At 48.7% G+C, this 18,300-nt stretch overlaps 2 protein-coding genes across 10 annotated transcripts in view; one reads left to right on the top strand and one right to left on the bottom strand.

Annotated features, from left to right (window-relative positions):
- Positions 1–14,388, top strand: part of LOC106830589 (peptidyl-prolyl cis-trans isomerase E) — a 24,166-nt gene extending 9,778 nt beyond the window's left edge. For 6 of the 8 annotated variants that reach the window (XM_044770421.2, XM_044770426.2, XM_044770425.2 and 3 more), the window contains 4 exons: positions 941–1,064; positions 6,470–6,655; positions 11,990–12,132; positions 12,322–14,388. In XM_044770421.2, coding sequence (XP_044626356.1) covers positions 941–1,064; positions 6,470–6,655; positions 11,990–12,132; positions 12,322–12,390 — 522 coding nt within the window. In that variant the 3' untranslated portion in view covers positions 12,391–14,388. The remainder of the gene's footprint in view (positions 1–940; positions 1,065–6,469; positions 6,656–11,989; positions 12,133–12,321) is intronic. The other 2 variants (XM_070510306.1, XM_070510308.1) reach the window with 1 other exon arrangement.
- Positions 14,389–14,532: 144 nt separating this feature from the next.
- The window catches only part of BMP8A (bone morphogenetic protein 8a), a 33,629-nt gene continuing 29,861 nt past the window's right edge, over positions 14,533–18,300 (bottom strand). The window contains exon 7 of one of the 2 annotated variants that reach the window (XM_044770419.2): positions 14,533–17,530. In XM_044770419.2, the coding sequence (XP_044626354.2) occupies positions 17,381–17,530 (150 nt within the window). In that variant the 3' untranslated portion in view covers positions 14,533–17,380. The remainder of the gene's footprint in view (positions 17,531–18,300) is intronic. The other variant, XM_070510304.1, reaches the window with a different exon arrangement.

Consider the following 18,300-nt stretch of genomic DNA (forward strand, 5'->3'; position numbering starts at 1 on the left):
GTGTTTTCTAAATATTTAATCCTATTGATAATCCTATGAAATACGTCCTATCATTATCCCCAATTCTAGGTGATGAAACAGGGACACAATGAGGTGAAATAACTTGTCAGACATTGCACAGCTTGTAAGTGGTGGAGCTGAAACGTGAACTGAGACTGTTTAGCTCTAGGATCTGTACTCGCCTCACATTGGTGGCCATCCCTCCCCCACAGGATAGCCGATTCCTCAAGGGCAGGAGCCATATCTGTTTATTTAATAACCCCTTCCTTGGCTTGATAGCTCAGTACCTATACAATGACCCACTAATCCACACTACAAAGAGCTCAGAGACAATAGAGTTTCCTCTGACAAACAAATGGGAGGGTTTGTATTGACTGTTTTATTTATCGTCTAGTCAGCCTTGTCCAGTTGGAGCACAAAGCAAGGCCCAACCTCCTCCATTGTCTTCTGAGCACTTGGGCCCAGGCCAGAGGGCTGCCCTCCTTGCTTCCATTGCTGCCAGTCTATGAATATGTAGGGTTAGGCATAGAGGGAGAAGGTTATGGGTCACTTTAGCTGGAGTAAGGTGGGTGGGCTTGAACTGAGGTTTGCAGATATTGAGAGTTGGGTATTGTGGGCCAGGGAAGTGTTCTGTGAGTGCAGGGCAGGGTGAAGCATGGTGACCTCTCTGCGGGCCAGTGTGACGAGATAACATGTGCCTGCAGGGTGGGGCTTGAGTAGATAGTGCTGAGATGTCCTGTCACTAGACATCCAGCTGGGTGCTGTGGCTGTCGCCCCTGCCTTCTGTGGCCCCGTTGGGTCCCAAGGCCTTCCCTGTGAGCACCTTGCTGCAGCCTGCTCGCTGCAGCTGGGTTCTGGGCGTATATTCAGAAGAATACTCGCTCTCCTGCTCGGGGAGTTGGGGAGTTCTCTCTAACCTGGCGATTTCTTCTGTGCCCAGGGAGAGCCTGCTGCAAAAAAGGCCCGGTCAAACCCTCAGGTGTACATGGACATCAAGATTGGGAACAAGCCAGCCGGCCGCATCCAGATGCTCCTGCGTTCAGACGTCGTTCCCATGACAGCAGGTGAGCAGGGCTCCCGTCAGGATGGCCAGGAAGCTGGTGGCTGAGCAGGCTGGGAAGAGGCTGCCTCGAGTCTTGGGCCCTTGACTCTCTTTCTACCTGAGTCCATCTGAGGCATTTTGGATCCCAGCATCTAATAACAAATGAGACAGAGCGGGCGTTTTTGAAACTGTAAAGGTTTAGTACCATTAGAAAGAGTAAGCACTTGAAAGTTATAAATTGTTTTAATTACCCTCTGGTTTGGTTTTATTGTATTTTTTGATAGTTTTGTTTTGATATATTTTCAAACTTACAGACATATTGAATAAGAATTCTGTAAGAATAGTACAAGAATATGTACTTTTATGTACATTGGTATGTACTCATATGTCCTTTATCCATTAATTAATGTACTTTTTACCCTCTATACTTTATCATTTTATTTATATATACACATACATATATATATTTTCCCTCTATAGAGAGGAAGTTGAAAACATCATGCCCCTTGACTCCTAAATACTTCAATATATATTTCCTAAGAACAAGAATATTCCCTTACATAATCACAGTAAAACCATCAAAATCAGGGAATTTAACATTAATACAACACTATAACTAACCTTCAGGCCGTATGCAAATTTCACCACTTAGCCCAATATTAGTCTTTATAGTAATTTTAGCGATTTTTCTTGCCTGTCAAGGATTCACATATCATATTTAGTTGTCTAGTCTCTGTAGTCTCTCAGTCTTTCATTGTCATTCTTGATCCTGACGTCCTTGAAAGAGGACAAGCCAGTTGTGTTTAAGATTGTTTCTCCGCTTGTCTTTGCCTGGTCCGTCTTCATGGTTAGATTTAGGTTGTGTTTTGGCAGGAATGCCACAGAAGAATGTTGTTTCCTTGTTAGTGCGTCCTATAAGGAAGCACGTAATGTCAGTTCCGTATTTGTGATGTTAACTTTGATCACTTGCTTAAAGAGATCTCTGCCAGTGGAGATACCATGACGTTCTTCTGCTCTCCCAACATCGTAATTTTTCTGCCCTGCCAGAGGCAAGGTTCTTTTAATTTCTTCTAAAGGGTGATTATTTTGGTTTTTATTGCCAAAATTGGCTTTTAGCTCTGAAAAATTTATTTACGTTACTGCTACTTGATTTTTTTCAGTTTTTGGCTGTTTTAGGTCAGTTTTTTGGGAAATAGACTCATGGAGATTGGCGCGCAGGAAGTTTATCAGGGAGTCATCTCAGGAAGAACTCGTGAGGGGACGAGGGGAGCAGGTGGGGAGAGGGGACTTGAACTGCAGTGCAGTGGCACAGAGACCTCGGCTGATCCCAGGGGGAGTTTTGGAGCTTGGATATCCCTTCAGAATATCCAGTTCTGAATTGAGACCAGGGTGCCAGGCCTTTGTACCCTCACATGGACCCGTCATGAATTCTGGCGGATTCCCACGAGTAGTGAGGAAAGTTAGTAGAATGAACTGTAGTCCCCTTGTGCTGTTGGTCCCAGAATCACAAATGATACTCATCGTCTCTCTCTTCTACCACCATTTTAGGTTCCTCTCACCCTCATCTGGCTCCTCTGCTAGTCTAATGGCTTAGTTGTTGAGGTGACCTTGACTTTTAACCAAGGGGATTTGAGCTCCTTGTCATTGTGCCCTTCCCAGGCCATGGCTGCCCATCAGAATTGGGCAGGGGAATACAAGAGATGTCCCAGTGGATCCCCTGGGTGCCACACATTCAGATCAGCCTACTGTGTAACAGCATACCAGCCTCCTGATGACCAGGGTCAAGCATCCCACCAAGATGATGACTCCTTTTCTTACCTGCTTGTCTTCTGGCACAAGGAGGCTGAGGTGATCAAGCAGCAGCGTGGCTTAAAGTTTAATAGGATGCTGGTGGTCTCCACTGGTGAAAGTGTACTTTCTGGGAGCCAGGACCTCTAGACCCACAGATCCTTGAGTTTCAGGGATGGAAAGTAGGAGTGATGGTAAGCAGGGCCATTCCAACTTCTACATCTTGGTTCCTGGACCCCCACGGACACAGCACTCTGTAAGGATCACTGATTTAGAGCGTATACGGGGCTGCCCTCACAGGGTATCATTTCTAAATTGGCGTCTCAGTTGCACCTTAAGGCCTTCCGTCTGTCAGTCAGTTCTGAATGGTGTGGTATGTGATGGGAACAGCGGGTCGAAGTTTGTGTGCTCACTGCTGCACCTCCTTTCCTGTAAAGTGTGTCCTTTGGTTTGATGCAGTTTCCTATGTTATTTGATCAGACACTGTGTAAGCACTTGGATAGTGGTGTCGGCTGAACCCCTGTAGACAATAAAAGCAAACCCATATTCAGAATATTTGCTGATGCTTGTCAAGGTGAATTATTGCCCCTCCAGGGTAGAAGTGCCTGGCTGGTCCTGAAGGATGGGGGCACTCAACATTGGTCTCAATCATCAGTAGTTTGGACATTTGGTAGCAGTAGCAGCTGGATCAGCCTTGGTGAGTGAAGCCAGTATTTTTGGTCTCATGTATTGCCTCCGTTTCCTTCATCGTGACTACTTTGTTCTTGCACCCATTGGGCCAGCACTATGGCCAATGAGAGAGGCTGGCTGGTGTCAGCTCGCTGAGTCTTTCTGTTTACCTGGTTGTTTAACGTCTCCTCTGTGGTGGCTGTTGTCTGGTGGACATTAACCTCAAAGATGTTCAGACTTTGTGCCCACTCACACAGTTCCATCCACATGCCTCTTCCCCATCCCTTCTTGTCTCTAGTCTTCCAGTCTGTTTTCTTCCGGATTCCTGGTCTACTATCCAGGCCATTTGTCACTTCCCTTGAGTTTGTATATATTCTTCCTTGGGCCCCTTTTCTTTCCATGCAAAGTGGATAACCAGGTTGTGGCCTGTAGCTCTGCCCTTTGAGAGGGTTTCCCCGCATTACTGTGTTTTGGGGCCACCCTTGAATAGGGCTGTCATGCAGCAGCAGTCCACTTTCGCCTTGTCCCCGTGTACCGAGCCAACCCATCAGTGAACCAGGCCCATCCTTTCTCTTCCTGTGTCACCTCGTCCTAGGGGCCCTCCATATGGCTGTAGGTGGGAACTGAAGGAGAGGTGTGGGTACAACAATGGTGGGTGACGTGCGGTGTCTGGTCACCTGCCCATCCAGCTTGTTTGTGCCCTCTGGCCATGCTTGTGCCTGATCCTTAATGCAGCATTTCTCTCGTACAGCAGATTGCTGCTAGGCCTGCCAATCCTTATGACTTGGTGGGCACAACCAAATCCAGCTCACAGTGGACATTCTGGCTACATGGTCACTCGATGTTACATAGTTAGGTATTCTCTCTCTACCAGAGCCCAGTGCCATGCCGGAAACTGTTTTCGAATGGTTGACATTTGAAAAAACGCCAAGCCTATAGAAAAGTTGCATGAGTGTAATAAATAGTCATATACCCTTCATGTATATTCACTCGTCGTTAATATTTGCTCTCTATCTAAATATGTATATGATGATTACTTGCTCTGTCATTTGAAAGTAAGGTGCAGTGACTGTTACCTGTCACCCCTAAGTGCTTCAGCATGTGTCTCCTAAGAGCAGGGGTATCATCTTATATGATCATGGTACAATGATCAATTCAGGGAGTTGAACACTGATAAGATCTAACACATAACCTGTAATCAGATTCTGTTAATTGTGCCACTACTGTCCTTCATAGCAACCTTCTCCCCCAAATCCAGAGTCATGCATTGTGTTTAGTTGTCATATCAGGTTAGTCTCCTTTAATCTGGAACTGTTCCTCAGCCCTTGTCTTTTATGACATTGCCATTTTTTAAGACTCCAGGCCAGTTGTTTTATAGAATGTTCCTTATTTGAGTTTGATTGTTTCCTCATGATTAGATTCAGGTTATTTGGGGCCTACTTTGGAAGACTACAAAAGTGACCTGTCTCCATGTGTCACTAACATTGGTTTTTCCATTACTGGGGAGGGTCACTTGGTTAAGGTTGTGTCTGCCGGTTTTTCCCCCTCAGCAGGTGCCTTTTCTCCCCTTTGGATTTGATAAGTGATTTGTGGGGAGGCACTGTGAGACTTTCCAGGCGGTGAAAAGTACCCTTTTTTTGATTCTAGCCTAAATCAATTATTACTGTGATAGTAATTTTCTAACTATTATTCCCTCTACATTTAGAAAAATTAGCATTTCTATGTTTATTGTAGTTAGCATTCTGCTATAAGTAAGAGCATTTTCTTCCTCGCACCCCTTTCTTTCTTTGTTATGTTAGTAGTTGGTGTGTTAGTGTGGACTCATGAGTCTTTGCGTTCAGTGTGTTACTCTCCACTCTAGTCACTCACTCGTCAGTAGCTCAGATGGTCGTAGTGTGGCTATAGGGAGCCCCCTCAAGCTTGCTCCTGTATCCATTTGACATTCACCATCATTTTTTGAGCACTTCTTTACTTTCTGCTACAATAAGATGATCCAGGCTTATCTTGTATTCTCTTTGCTCTGACCCTGGAATTAGCCATCTCTCTACGAAGCTCCTGTTCCTTTTAGTAGGAAATAATAATTAGAAATCAAGATCTGGATCCTGAGTATGTACACTGTTCCCAGGATGCCACCGATTCCAGGCCCTTTCACGTGTGGCTAAGAAGTGTGTGCATCTGTCTGTATACGTGTGTGTGTGTGTGTGTGTGTGTATTTTTAAATCCTGAGTTCATACCAATACTCTTAATTTCAATCTAATCCTCCAGGGTTCTTACTTGCCATATTTGTATTCCCTTTCTCCCACAATAAGAGCCTTGGATCCCAATAACATAAATATATTCATTTATTTGCTGAATCCTCCAATACAGAATAGTTTCAGAATTGCTACAATCATACCACTACTGACAAGCAATTTCTTTGCAGTTCTTTTTCTTTAGTCTGTAAAGAATCTGAATACCGTGTTCAAAAGTTCTTGGATTCCCTTTGTTTACCTTCTGCAAGGTTAAGTTATCCATTTAACTCAAGTTCATTTGTTTCTGTTTGTGTTCAGTTTTAGGGTTTCTTAGAAGAATCCAACCCATGTTGTCCTCTAGTAGTTGTAATTTTTTTTCTTTACATTTAGATATCTGATCCATTTGAAGTTTATTCTTGCAGCGAGGTGAGATGTGGATCCAATTTTCACCTTTTTTCAAATGTTTATTTAGTTGTCCCAACATCATTTTGTAAAACATCCATCTTTGCCCCAGTGGTATTAAGATGCCAACTTCTGTGAAATACCGAATGTCCATATGTACCTGGGTCTGCTTCTCTACTCTCTGTTCTCTTCAGTCTATCTGGGTCTATCCAGTAACTACACTTAAAGGTTCAATTGAAATAAACATTATATGCACTTTTTTAGATTCTGAGAGCTAGAGTTTTAACTATCAAGTTAGATATTTTTAACCTCAGCGCGTTTTCCTTGTGGACCGCAGAGAACTTCCGGTGCCTGTGCACCCACGAGAAGGGCTTTGGCTTCAAGGGCAGCAGCTTCCACCGCATCATCCCCCAGTTCATGTGCCAGGGCGGCGACTTCACGAACCACAACGGCACCGGTGGCAAGTCCATCTACGGGAAGAAGTTTGATGACGAAAACTTCATCCTCAAACACACGGGGCCAGGTGGGACCGGGGGCGGGTGGTGGCGCGTGGGGCCGGGCTGGGGCAGGATGGTGTGCAGGGCAGAGTGACGGCTGCGGCTCTGGCTGAGGGCTCGGGGTCTGGGGGAGACTCGGGGCAGAGGAGAGGCGCTCTGCCTGGCTGGAGCTTTAGGCTTGTGAAGGTTTCTTTGTTTTTTATTTTGTCTTATTTAGTTCCTTTTTACCTCCTTTTGAGAGGAAGAGGCATGGCAGCCTGGTTCTGCTGCTACAGTTGTTATTGTTTTTGTAACTTTTTATTTTATATAGTTTCAAGTGTACAGAAAAGTTATAAGAATAGGAACCCCCGTAAACCTTTACATGATTTTCTGAAACAGTGAAAACCTCTTGGTAAAATTCTGAACAGAAAGAAATTAAATGTTCCTTCAGTTTACATGGTGGGTGTATTTCTGGAAAAATTCAATGCGAAAACATAAGTCTTTGGATTTATATGTAAAATGGAGTTAGGTTCTAGGGTCAGATCATTATAAACAGATTTTTCTCATCTGCATGAATGTTTGTCAGGGCATAGAGTCTCAGAGGATTTAGAATACTTCTGCACTGGGGGGACATTGCAGGACATCTAGAGTTCCCTGCTCCCTTCCTGCTAATGCCCACAGCACCCCCAGGATTGCTGACAACCTAAAGTGTACCTTAAGTTTCCAAATAGCCTCGAGGGGGCAGCATTACCCTGGTTAGAATCCCGTCCCGTCCAGGGCTTTCAGTCCTATCTCCTGAACTGATCCTGCCCACATGTAGGTCTGCATGCCATTTCTCCCTGTCGTCCTCCCGTGGGCATCCCACGGGTGTCTGGAACGTCACAAACCTGAACATCTCTTCCTCTTCTCCCCCACATTCTCCCTCCCCCCTTCCCTGTGGCGGTCAGTGACACCACCAGCCACCTGGCCGCTTGGTCAGAAACTTAGGACCCGTCCTCATCCCCTCTCCTCTGTCACCTGTGCATCAGGTCATCTGTCTCTCAAATCCCCTCCTGGTCGAACCGCTCTTCACCCGTCCTCCACCATCAGGGTCCTCCACGCCCACCTCCTTGTTTCTGCTTTTGCCTCTTCCCCCTCATAGTCTGATCTTTGAGAGGTAGACAGAGCAATCACTTTAAAGCATAAATCCGATCACATGATTCTCCTGCTAATAGCCCCCCTGTGGCCACATGGTGGATCGCATCCAGGCCTGCAGAGCCGGACCCACAGGCCTGGGGCTTCACACCTCCCCCCAGCACGGAATGTGCTGCTCCTGCCCTCCTCCTGCCCTCCGCACCCTGGCTGTTCCTCAGGCACCGGAGCTGACTTCCCACTGGGGCCTCAGCAAATGCCGCTGCCTCTCTGGAGCGTCCTCCCTCCAGCACACACAGGGCTCACCCTCACTTCCTTCAGTGTCGCACGTGTCACTTCAACTGAGAGGGCTGCCCTCTCTAAAATTAGGGGCATTCCTATCATCTCACTCTTCTTTTTAGTCAGCTTTATTTTTCTAACTTTACTTAATACCTAAAACTGTGTTATAAATTTATTCTTCTATTTATTAATTTTTTGTCTCCCTTTTGAGAATGTCAGCCTCCTGAGGGTAGGACTCAGTTTTTCTTGTTCACCATTGTACCATTGTATTCTGTAACAGCATTGGCTCATAGTAAACACACAATAAATAGCTGAATATTTAAATATTTCAAACATATTCACAGGTCAGATCTGTTATGTGTCAGGCACTCTGATGGACTCTGGCATTGAGAATGGAAAGAGACGGTCCCCATCCGAAGGGAGAACACGATCTAGATGCCCAGCCAGGAAGACTGGGCTTTCTCCTTGTCACAGGGGGCTGTGGCTCCTTGTGCCCCGTTAACTCTGCCAAACCTGGGCCTTTTAGACTAAACTCAGATGTCTAGAAAGCCTTGGTGACTGCTGTCACCATTGTGTCTGTGGGTCTGTCTGTCTGTCTTAGGTGATTGTCTCTTATGCTCCCATGTGCTGAATAAATGTCTGTGCCACTAGGCTTTGCTATTTTGTAGTGTAATTATTATTCTTTTTAACGGCTTTATTGGGATACAATTCACATACCATTCAGTTCACCTATTTAAAATATACATTTCAGTAGTTTTTAATGTATTCACAGTTATGCAACCATGACCACAGATAATCTTAGAACATTTTCATCACCCCAAAAAGAAACCCCACAACTTTTAGCAGCGACTCCCCAACCCCTCATCTCCCAGCCCTAGGCAAAGGCAAATTTACTTTCTGTCTTTGCCTATTCCAGACGTTTCATATAAATAGAATCATACAACATTGTAGGCTTTTGTGACTGGCTTCTTTCACTTAGCATAGTGTTTTAAAACGTTTCATCTATGATACAGCATGTATCAGTACTTAATTCTTTTTTATTGCCAATTAATATTCCACTGAAGGGAAACACCACAATTTGTTTATCCATTCATATGTTGATGGACATTTGGGTTGTTTCTAGTTTTTGGCTATTATGAATAATGCTGCTATGACCATTCATGCACAAGTTTTTGTGTGAACATATATTTTCATTTATCTTGGGTGTATACCTAGAATTGGAATTGTTTGGGCATATGATAACTCTATTTTTAATTTTTTTTAAAGATTTTATTTTTACTTTTTTTCCCCAAAGTCCCCCAGTACATAGTTGTGTATTTTTAGTTGTGGGTCCTTCTAGTCATGGCATGTGGGACACCGCCTCAGTGTGGCTTGATGAGTGGTGCCATGTCCGTGCCCAGGATCTGATCAGGGAAACTCTGGGCTGCCGAAGCAGAGCGTGCAAACTTAACCACTCGGCTGCAGGGCTGGCCTTATTTTTAATATTTTGAGAAACTGCCAGACTGTTTTCCAAAGTGGCTGCACCATTTTGCATTTCCCTCAGCAATCTATGAAAGTTACAGTTTTTCTGCATCTTTGCCAATACTTATTATCTGTCTTTTTTATTATAGTGACGTGAAGTAGTATCTCATTGTGGGTTTTTTTTTTTTAAAGATTTTATTTTTTCCTTTTTCTCCCCAAAGCCCCCCAGTACATAGTTGTATATTCTTCGTTGTGGGTCCTTCTAGTTGTAGCATGTGGGATGCTGCCTCAGCGTGGTTTGATGAGCAGTGCCATGTCCGTGCCCAGGATTCGAACCAACGAAACACTGGGCCGCCTGCAGCGGAGCGCACAAACTTAACCACTCGGCCACAGGGCCAGCCCCTCACTGTGGGTTTTGATTTGCATTTCCCTGATGACTAATGATGTTGAGCATCTTTTCATGTGCTTATTGGCCATTTGTATATCTTTGGGAAAATGTCTATTCAGATTCTTTACCCATTTTTTAATTGGCTTGTCTTTTTATTATTGAATTTTAAGAATTCTTTAAATATTCTAGATATAGGTCCCTTATGAGATATTTGGTCTGCAGATATTTTCTTTCATTCTGTGGGTTGTCTTTTCACTTTCTCTATGATGTCCTTTGAAGCACAAAAGTTTTCCTTTTGATGAAGTCCAATTTCCTTCTTTTTTCTTTTGCCTCGGTACTTTTGTTGTTGTATTTAAGAAGGTTTTGTCTAACTTAAGGTTATGAAGATTTACTCCTATATTTTTTTCTAAGAGTTTTATGGCTTCAGCTTTTACGTTTAGGTCTTAGGTCCATCTTGAGTTAATTTTTGTATGTAGCGTGAGAGAAGGGGTCCAATTTCATTCTTTTGTGGATATCCAGTTGTCCTAGCCCTGTATGTTGAAAAGGCTACTCTTTTCCTGTTTAATTGTCTTGGCATCCTTGTTGAAAATCAATTGACCATAAGAGTAAGGGTTTGTTTCTGGACTTTCTATTCTATTTCATTGATCTGTGTATCTGTCCTTTGCCAGTTCCAACACTGTCTTGTATTCTGTAGCTCCATAGTAAATTTTGAATTTGAGAAGGATGAGTCCTCCAATTTGTTCTTTTTCAAGATTGTGTAGCTATTCTGAGTCTCTAGCATTTCCGTGTGAATTTTGGGATAAGCTTGTCAATTTCTGCAAAAAGGCTGGCTGAGGTTTTGATAGAGATTGCACCCAATCTCTAGATCAGTTTGGGAACTGTTGCCATCTTAGTGATATTAAGTCTCTAAGTCCATGAATAGAGGATGTCTTTCCATTTGTTTAGGTTGTCTTTAATTTCTTTCAATAACGTTTTATAGTTATAAACGTGTAAGTTTTATACTTCTTTTGAATTTATTCCTAAGTACGTATCTTATTCTTTTTGTTGCTACTATAAATGAAATTGTTTTCTTGATTTCATTTTAAGAGTGTTCTTTGCTAGCGTATAGAAATACAGTTGATTTTTGTGTATTTGATCTTGTATCCTGCAACCTTGCTGAACTTGTTTTTTAGTTCTAATAGTTTTGTAGTGTATTCCTTAGGATTTTCTATATTCAAGATCGTATCATCTGCAAATAGAGATCTCTATATTTTCCTTTCTTTTTTCTTTTTTCTTTTTTTTTTTTTGAAGATCAGCCCTGAGCTAACATCTGCTGCCAGTCCTCCTCTTTTTGCTAAGGAAGACTGGCCCTGAGCTAACATCCATGCCCATCTTCCTCTACTTATATGTGGGATGCCTACCACAGCATGGCTTGCCAGTTGGTGCCATGTCTGCACCCGGCATCTGAACTCCAGCCTGCTGAAGTGGAACGTGCGCACTTAACCGCTGCACCACCAGGCTGGCCCCTACATTTTCCTTTCTAACTTGATGGTCTTTGTTTCCTCTTTTGCCTAACTGCTATGGCTAGAACCTCTAGTATGACGTCGAATAGAAGTGGGGAGGGCAGACCCCGTTGTCTTCTTCCTGATCTTACAGGGAGAGCACCGTGTGGTTTTCCTAGGTGTCCTTTATCAGCTAAAGTTCCCTCCTATCCTAGTTGTTGAGTGTTTTCATCACGAAAAGGTGTTGGACTTTGTAAATGCCTTTTCCATATCTATTGAGATGATTATGTGGTTTTTGTCCTTTAGTCTATAGTATATTACATTGATTGGTTTTAGGATGTTAAACCAGCCTTGAATTTGAGAGACTCTTTTCCACTAGAGCCCAAGCTCCACCATGGCTGGGACCAGTGTCCCCAGGGCTCAACAGAGAACTGGGTACCATATAGACAATAAGTATTTGTTGAATGAGTGAATGAAAGGACAAACCATATAAAATGTTTGAAACAATCCTGTTCACCATTTCATTGACCATCAAAGGAGCAGAAGACAAGACATTCGCATGGTCTGTATGTCCGAGTCTGAGCCTGCCTGGCTGAGGGAGCCAGGGTGGAGGGAGCCAACATGCTCATTCTCTCCCGCAGGCCTGCTCTCCATGGCCAACTCCGGCCCAAACACCAACGGCTCCCAGTTCTTCCTGACGTGTGACAAGACGGATTGGCTGGATGGCAAGCACGTGGTGTTTGGGGAGGTCACGGAAGGCCTGGACGTCTTGCGGCAGATTGAGGTGGGTGGCAGCCCTGGCCTTTGGTGTGCAGCCCTGCGGGAGAGCCAGCGAGGGCACTCTGTGGCCTGGGAGAGGGGCCCCACTGCTTCTGCTAAGGCTGGGGGCGGGGGGCAGGTGGGTGTCCCCGAGCTGCTCCTTCCTCTCCACCTTCCATCCCCTGATTTCTCTTCTTCTGTTCCAACCGCAAAGGCCCAGGGCAGCAAGGACGGGAAGCCCAAGCAGAAGGTGATCATTGCCGACTGTGGGGAGTACGTGTGATGGGCGCTGTCTCTGTGCTGCCCCTGCGTATCCAGGAGAGTCAGCCCCAGGGAGCCAGCACCTGAGGGTGTCCCGTTTGCAGCAAGCAGGGCTTTGTGCCAGGGCCCTTCCTCGGGCCAGCGTGGGCAGCTCCTCTGCGGGCACAGCCTGGGCTCACTCTGGGCTCTTGCCCAAGTGTGGCCGTGGGCCTGGAGCTGGCACAGGCACTGCCCTCCCCACTGTGGACGGCCGTGCATGGCCTTTCTGTGGCCTCTGTGCCAGGGCATCTCCTGGGCCCTCGATTGTGGCTCCTGGACACTCCTTCTGGTGAAATAAATCCTAGTTCTTGTTCTGCTGCCTGCAGCCAGCTCCCAGGTGTTTTCAGAGGTTACAGTTGTGACTGGGCTGTGCTGCCGTGACAGACCCGAGCACCTCCCCAGGCTGGCCCTGAGGGCAGGGCAGCAGAGGTCAGCGCTGGTGCAGAAATGCCTCTCTTTGCTCTCTCCCGCTACTGGGCAGGTGAGTTGGGTTAGCCAGGCTCCATCCCTGCCCTCAGGCCTGCTGGTCTTGAGCAGAAGGTACTGGACTCAGTCTCAGGGCCCATTCCCTCATTGCTCATTCATTGAGTGAGTGTACGACCGCAGAGCCCTTCTTTTCCCAGGCACCGTGCTTGGTGCTGGGGAGACAAGAAATAAGCCAGAGGTGGTTCCTACCTCCCCTTCCTGCCCCGGTCTCACCTGGAAATCGAACTCTGGTGCCACAGTTTGTAGCTTGTGCTAGGCTGGCCTCTTGCCCTGCACCAGTGTCTGGCTAGGCAGGCCACCTCATGGCATCTCCCATGGGCTGAGGCTGAGCCCCATCCATCACCAGAGACCTCCTCCAGCGCTGCTCTGTCTGGATCAAGTGTCAACATTCAGAAACTGCTGGGCTGGGCTGGGCTGGTTCTGGGTTGAGATTGATTGCCAGATTGATCCTGGCAGGGAGGGGAGAAGCCTGCTGGCCTGTGGCCCCAGTGACCCAGGCCAGCTCCTGTCAAGGGATGGATGCTAGCCCTTCTCTGGCAGCCTGTGTCTCTGTCTTCAGGTGGGGCTTCTCCCCTTTCCATTGGCTGGGGTCTGCTCCTGGAACCCACTGCCTGCAGTATTCCCAGGAGGGACCTCGATCCTAACCTAGGTGTCCTTCTCATTGGTGGTCAGTCCTGGCTGTCAGGATGAGCAGGAGTGAGGCCAGGAGTATGCCAGCCACTTAGGGCTGGTGTGACATGCAGGAGGGAAGAGGATGTGTGTGAGGTACTCAGCATGGCTGGCTCTGGAGATGATGTGGAAAGGAGGAGCAGGCTGGCCCGAGGCCCCAGGAGGGATGACTGGTCACACAGCCCTGTGAAACGGGGTGAGGTTGTGGGGGACCTTGTCACTTACTGTGCTTCCCTGGTTGCACTGAGAAGGTGGGACCAGTCGACTGGCCAGGAGGCCAGTGGGCGAGAACCATCAGACAGTGATTGCTTGCCCTGCACTGTGCAGGGGCTTCCCCAGAAGTTACCCCACTGGGTCCACCCATGACCCTTGTACGGCTGGTGACCTGAGCCACAGAGGTGAGGTGCCTGGTCCAGGGATTCCAGACTAATGGCCAGCCCAGTGACCACACAGGTGTTATGTCTTTGACCTGAGTACCTGGCTGCCTGGCTTCCTGCTGCTGGGGGGCGGGGGGGGGCGGTGGCTCGAGGTGGTGGGTCATGGGGGCCCCACACCTGCCCTCCGGGGAAGGAATGGTGAGACCTGGTTTGTAAGTGACAAATCTAAGGCAGAAGTCAAGGGATGAAATGCTACTACAAATTATGTTTTCAAAGAATATTTAATAACAAATTTTAAAAATAGATCATAGATTGAATAAATCAGATCACCAAGCAGTGCACAGAGTGTGACCCTAACTTTGTGTAAAATATTCATATTTATATATAAAGACATATATGTGCCAAGGAAAAAAGACTGGAAGGAATTATTAACAATGGTTATGTCTATATGGTGGCTTTATGTGTGTTTGTATTCTTTTTATTCGCAAAAATTTCCCCGGCACATGTAATATTTTGGCCAAATGCTTGCTCAAGGCTTCCTAGTAAGAAGAGAAACCCCAGAAAGGCCCCATCCGCTTCCTGTGAGGCTGCGGTGGGCGCAGCACTCGCTGGCAGGACCGAGGGGGGCGGTGGGGACCACGCTGCCTCGTCCTCAGCAGTGGCCCCCGTCACTGTGGGTCACTGCCAGCTGGGACTCCTTCCGCAGGCAGGGGAGAGTGCAAGTCCACACCTCATCCCCAGAGATCCCAAGTTTAGATTTTTTTAGGAAGAGCACAGCTTTCAAGTAAATACAGCAGCGCCTCCTAGACCCATTATGGGAGGAGTGGGTTTTAATAGGAAGGCACACAGGGGAGGCCCAAATTTGCAAATTCTTTTAAAATGAGACTACTGATAGATGCCATTCATTCAGCACCTGTGCAGACACGGTGCTGAGTGCTCTGTGGACAGACATCTCCATGATGGCCTTGCAAGGGCAGAACCACTCCTATTCTGCAGAGGAAGGAGCGGGCTCAGAGGTTATGCAATTTGGTCAGATTAACAAGAGGCAGAGCCAGGATTTGATGGCAGCAGGTCTCCTGGCTCCAAATCCACTGTCCTGTTCACAGCCTACTTTCCTGTGAAATTGTAGGGAATTTCTGGGAGCATGTTACCCACTTCCCTGCATAGAGACACTAAAGAATGGGGCTCTGCCTGATGAGCTGGCATCAGGGCCAGGACTGCGCTGCGATAGTGGAGATGCGCGCTGGGGGGTGAGGCCTGCTGAGCACTTTGCCCCACCCTGAATGGCCCCAGGCTCAGCTGTTCCTTTGTGTCCTCACCTGTCAGCGTTTACTTTGCTGTTGGTGGGCCTGAGTTGGTCACCCTTATTTCTGCTGCTAATGTGCAGCCTTGAATGTAACCTGGGCTGCCAGGGGCAACCAGATACACAAGATGGCTTTGGAAACTGCACACTGCCACCTCGTCGGCTTATTTATCTCCATTATTATCTCCCTTCTCTGAGGCTTTTGCTGCTTGATTTCATTTGCTGGCCACCTGGATGGCTGAATGTGCTGGAAGTCTGTCAGGAAGGCCGTGACCACTGTACTTTCAGCTTTTCTGCACCAAAAGGGAGTCGCCTTACGACCCTCGTGTTCCTGGTCTGCACGTCGACCGGCAAGCAGTCTGTACCTTCAGAATATTCATTTCACAAACTTCCTGGTGCCCCCAAACCATGCCAGCTCACGTGCTAGGCTTCGAAAGACCAAACACACTTGTCAGAAGTTTCCAAGCCTCTGCCGCTCTTGATGTTGGGAGGAGAAAGCTGTTAAAGAGGCCCTGAAATGACAGGTTTCATGTCCTACGGCTGCTGGGCACTTAGGCCACGTCTTGGCTCTGTGGGAGGGGAGGGTCAGGACGGCAGGCAGATTCTCTGGCTGGAGGGACCTTTGGAGATGAAAGAGTCCTGTGTCCTCAAGTCACAGATGGGAAACAAGCCTCAGTCAGGAAGGGGACTTGTCCAGACATCAAGTCAGTGGCTGAGTTGCAGCCAGAATACGGGTCTCTTGACATTCCAGGTCCAGGTGGAGGGGCTGCTCTCCCGCAGCGTGGCCCCAGCCTCCACCCCCACTGCCAGACCCTCCTTGGGTTGCAGAGTGAGTTCCAGAGATGCGCATCCTCGGTCTCAGCTGGGCTGTGCCTGTGTCTGGGGTGGGCCCAGGGTCTGCTTTTAATGACACAGTATTTCAGGGTTCGGGCAGCTGGACTCTGTCTGCGCCAGCAGGTAAATTACAGGCTGAGCGAGTCAGAAATCAAATAAACACTCCAGCTGCTGCGGCTGCTCCAAGGAGAACAGTGGTTTCCGGGAACCTCCCCACCCAGCTCAGCCTAATTACCACCTGTCACTCCCTGGGGACAGCAGCCTTTTCTTTGGCTCACAGGTCCCAAGAAACAGGACAGGGCTCCTGGGCACACAGGGTGACGCAGGCTTTGGTTACCAGCCTGTTCTTACCTCTTAGACTCTGGCGGACTGTCATTGCCCACCCTCACCCCGCGCCTGGCCAGCAGCGGCGTAGGCACATGCTCTGGGTGGAATCGATTGCTCCCTAGTGGGGCCGGAGGGGGAAACCAATTCATCTCAGCTCTGAACAGCTGGTGGCTGCCTGGAATTGTGTGCTGAGGGTCTTCAGGCCCTGTCCAGCTTCAGTGGAAAAAGCACCCAGGTTGATTACTGATGGCCACAGGCAAGGCCATGGTCAGTGGTGGCATCTGCACTGTGTGTCTGCTAGCCTGGACCACCCACTGCAGCCATTGTCCTTGTTCCTGCTAAGAGTTAACCTTGTCTCAGCACTAAGGCCCACGTGGAGACAGTGGAGGGAACTGGAAGCCCCAAAGTTCTTTGCTTTGGGGATCACAGCTCTTTCCCAGGCGGGAGAAGGACAGACCCAGGGCAGCAGAAGACACGGCCATAAAATGTCCCCACCAGCTTCAGCCCTGAGTGAGACCCATCAGCTTGTTCTTCTAATGTGCTAACTGCCTGCCAGCCCAGGTAGGAACAAAATAGTGCCCTGTACGTGTGTGTCTATGCCTGGAAATGCCCCTGTTGCCTGGGGGAGGGGCAGGCCCCTGCTGCCCACACCCAAATGCTGTGGTGAGTGGTGCAAAGCCCAACCAGGCAACCACACTCCAGGTGCTCCTCCAGTCCCCCCGGATCGGCCACAGGGCCAGGGATGCCAAGGACAGGTCCTAAGATCGGACTTCTGTGCTGACAGCAAACAACGTAGTCAGTACACTTCTGAGGCTGCTGTGTGCATCAGCCCCACCACGGCTGGGGGACAGCACCACAAACCCCAGGGGAAGGGGCATGGGCCTGGAGAAGACCACCTGGGGCTGGCTGGGTTTGAGGGGCTCCCGCCTCTGCAGAGGGGCCTGAGCTGGGGGAGGCGCCGAGTGGCCGGGGTGCCCTCAGTGGCAGCCGCAGGCGCGGACCACCATGTTGCGGTGCTTGCGCAGGATGACATTGTTGCTGCTGTCGTAGTAGAGCACGGAGGTGGCGCTCAGCTTGGTGGGCGCGCAGCACGCCTTGGGGACAGCGTCTGGCTTCATCAGGTGCACCTGGCCAGGGAGGGGGCAGCAGGCAGAGGCGTGAGAACTGTGGGCTTCTCCTGGGGCCCCCCAGCCCCGGCCCCCAGCTCCTGCCTGCCCGGGCTCCCCAGCCGCTCGCCCCTGCCCACTCCATTCTCCACCTGCAGCCAGGACGGGTGCTACCAGGCAGCTGTGGCCGCCCCTGCCCTCCTTGACCCCTTCCCTGCCCTGCTGCCCTCAGGGCACAGCCTGGGCACCTGCCCACTCCCTGCCACACCCACTCCCTCAGACGCGACCCCAGCACACGGCGTGCCTGGTGCCCAGTCCTGTGCCTGACGCCCCTGCAGCATCCCCCTCTGAGGACCGCCCCCCCCCCCGCTCCTGTCCTCTCTGAGCTTCTGTAACGTCCCTGACCGTGTCCTGTCCGCGTTAGCTGCTCATGGTCTGTCGGCCCCCAAGACTGTGAGCCAGTGAAGGTGAGGGAACAGCTGGATGAGCCGAGAAGTCCAAGTTCACCCTGGGGCGGTCGGCACAATTATTTCCCAAAGCTCGCTTCGGCCCTCACAACAACTCCTTAGACAAGCATCATTCCGGGCAGACGGAGACTGAGGGCACAGAGGCCCCGTGACTGCCTGGAGTCGCGGCTCTGACGGTGCAGCAGGATGTGGCCCCGGGGCAGCTCCCGCCACCCTCCTCCAGCAGCTTCAGCACCAGAGACCAGCCTGAGGGAGGGGGGCTGTTTTGGCTCCAGGAAAATATTTATCCTGAGACTCGGCAGGACAGGCTGCAGGTGGTACTGG

The sequence above is a fragment of the Equus asinus genome, chromosome 5 (assembly GCF_041296235.1).
Source record: "Equus asinus isolate D_3611 breed Donkey chromosome 5, EquAss-T2T_v2, whole genome shotgun sequence".
Lineage (NCBI taxonomy): Eukaryota > Metazoa > Chordata > Mammalia > Perissodactyla > Equidae > Equus > Equus asinus.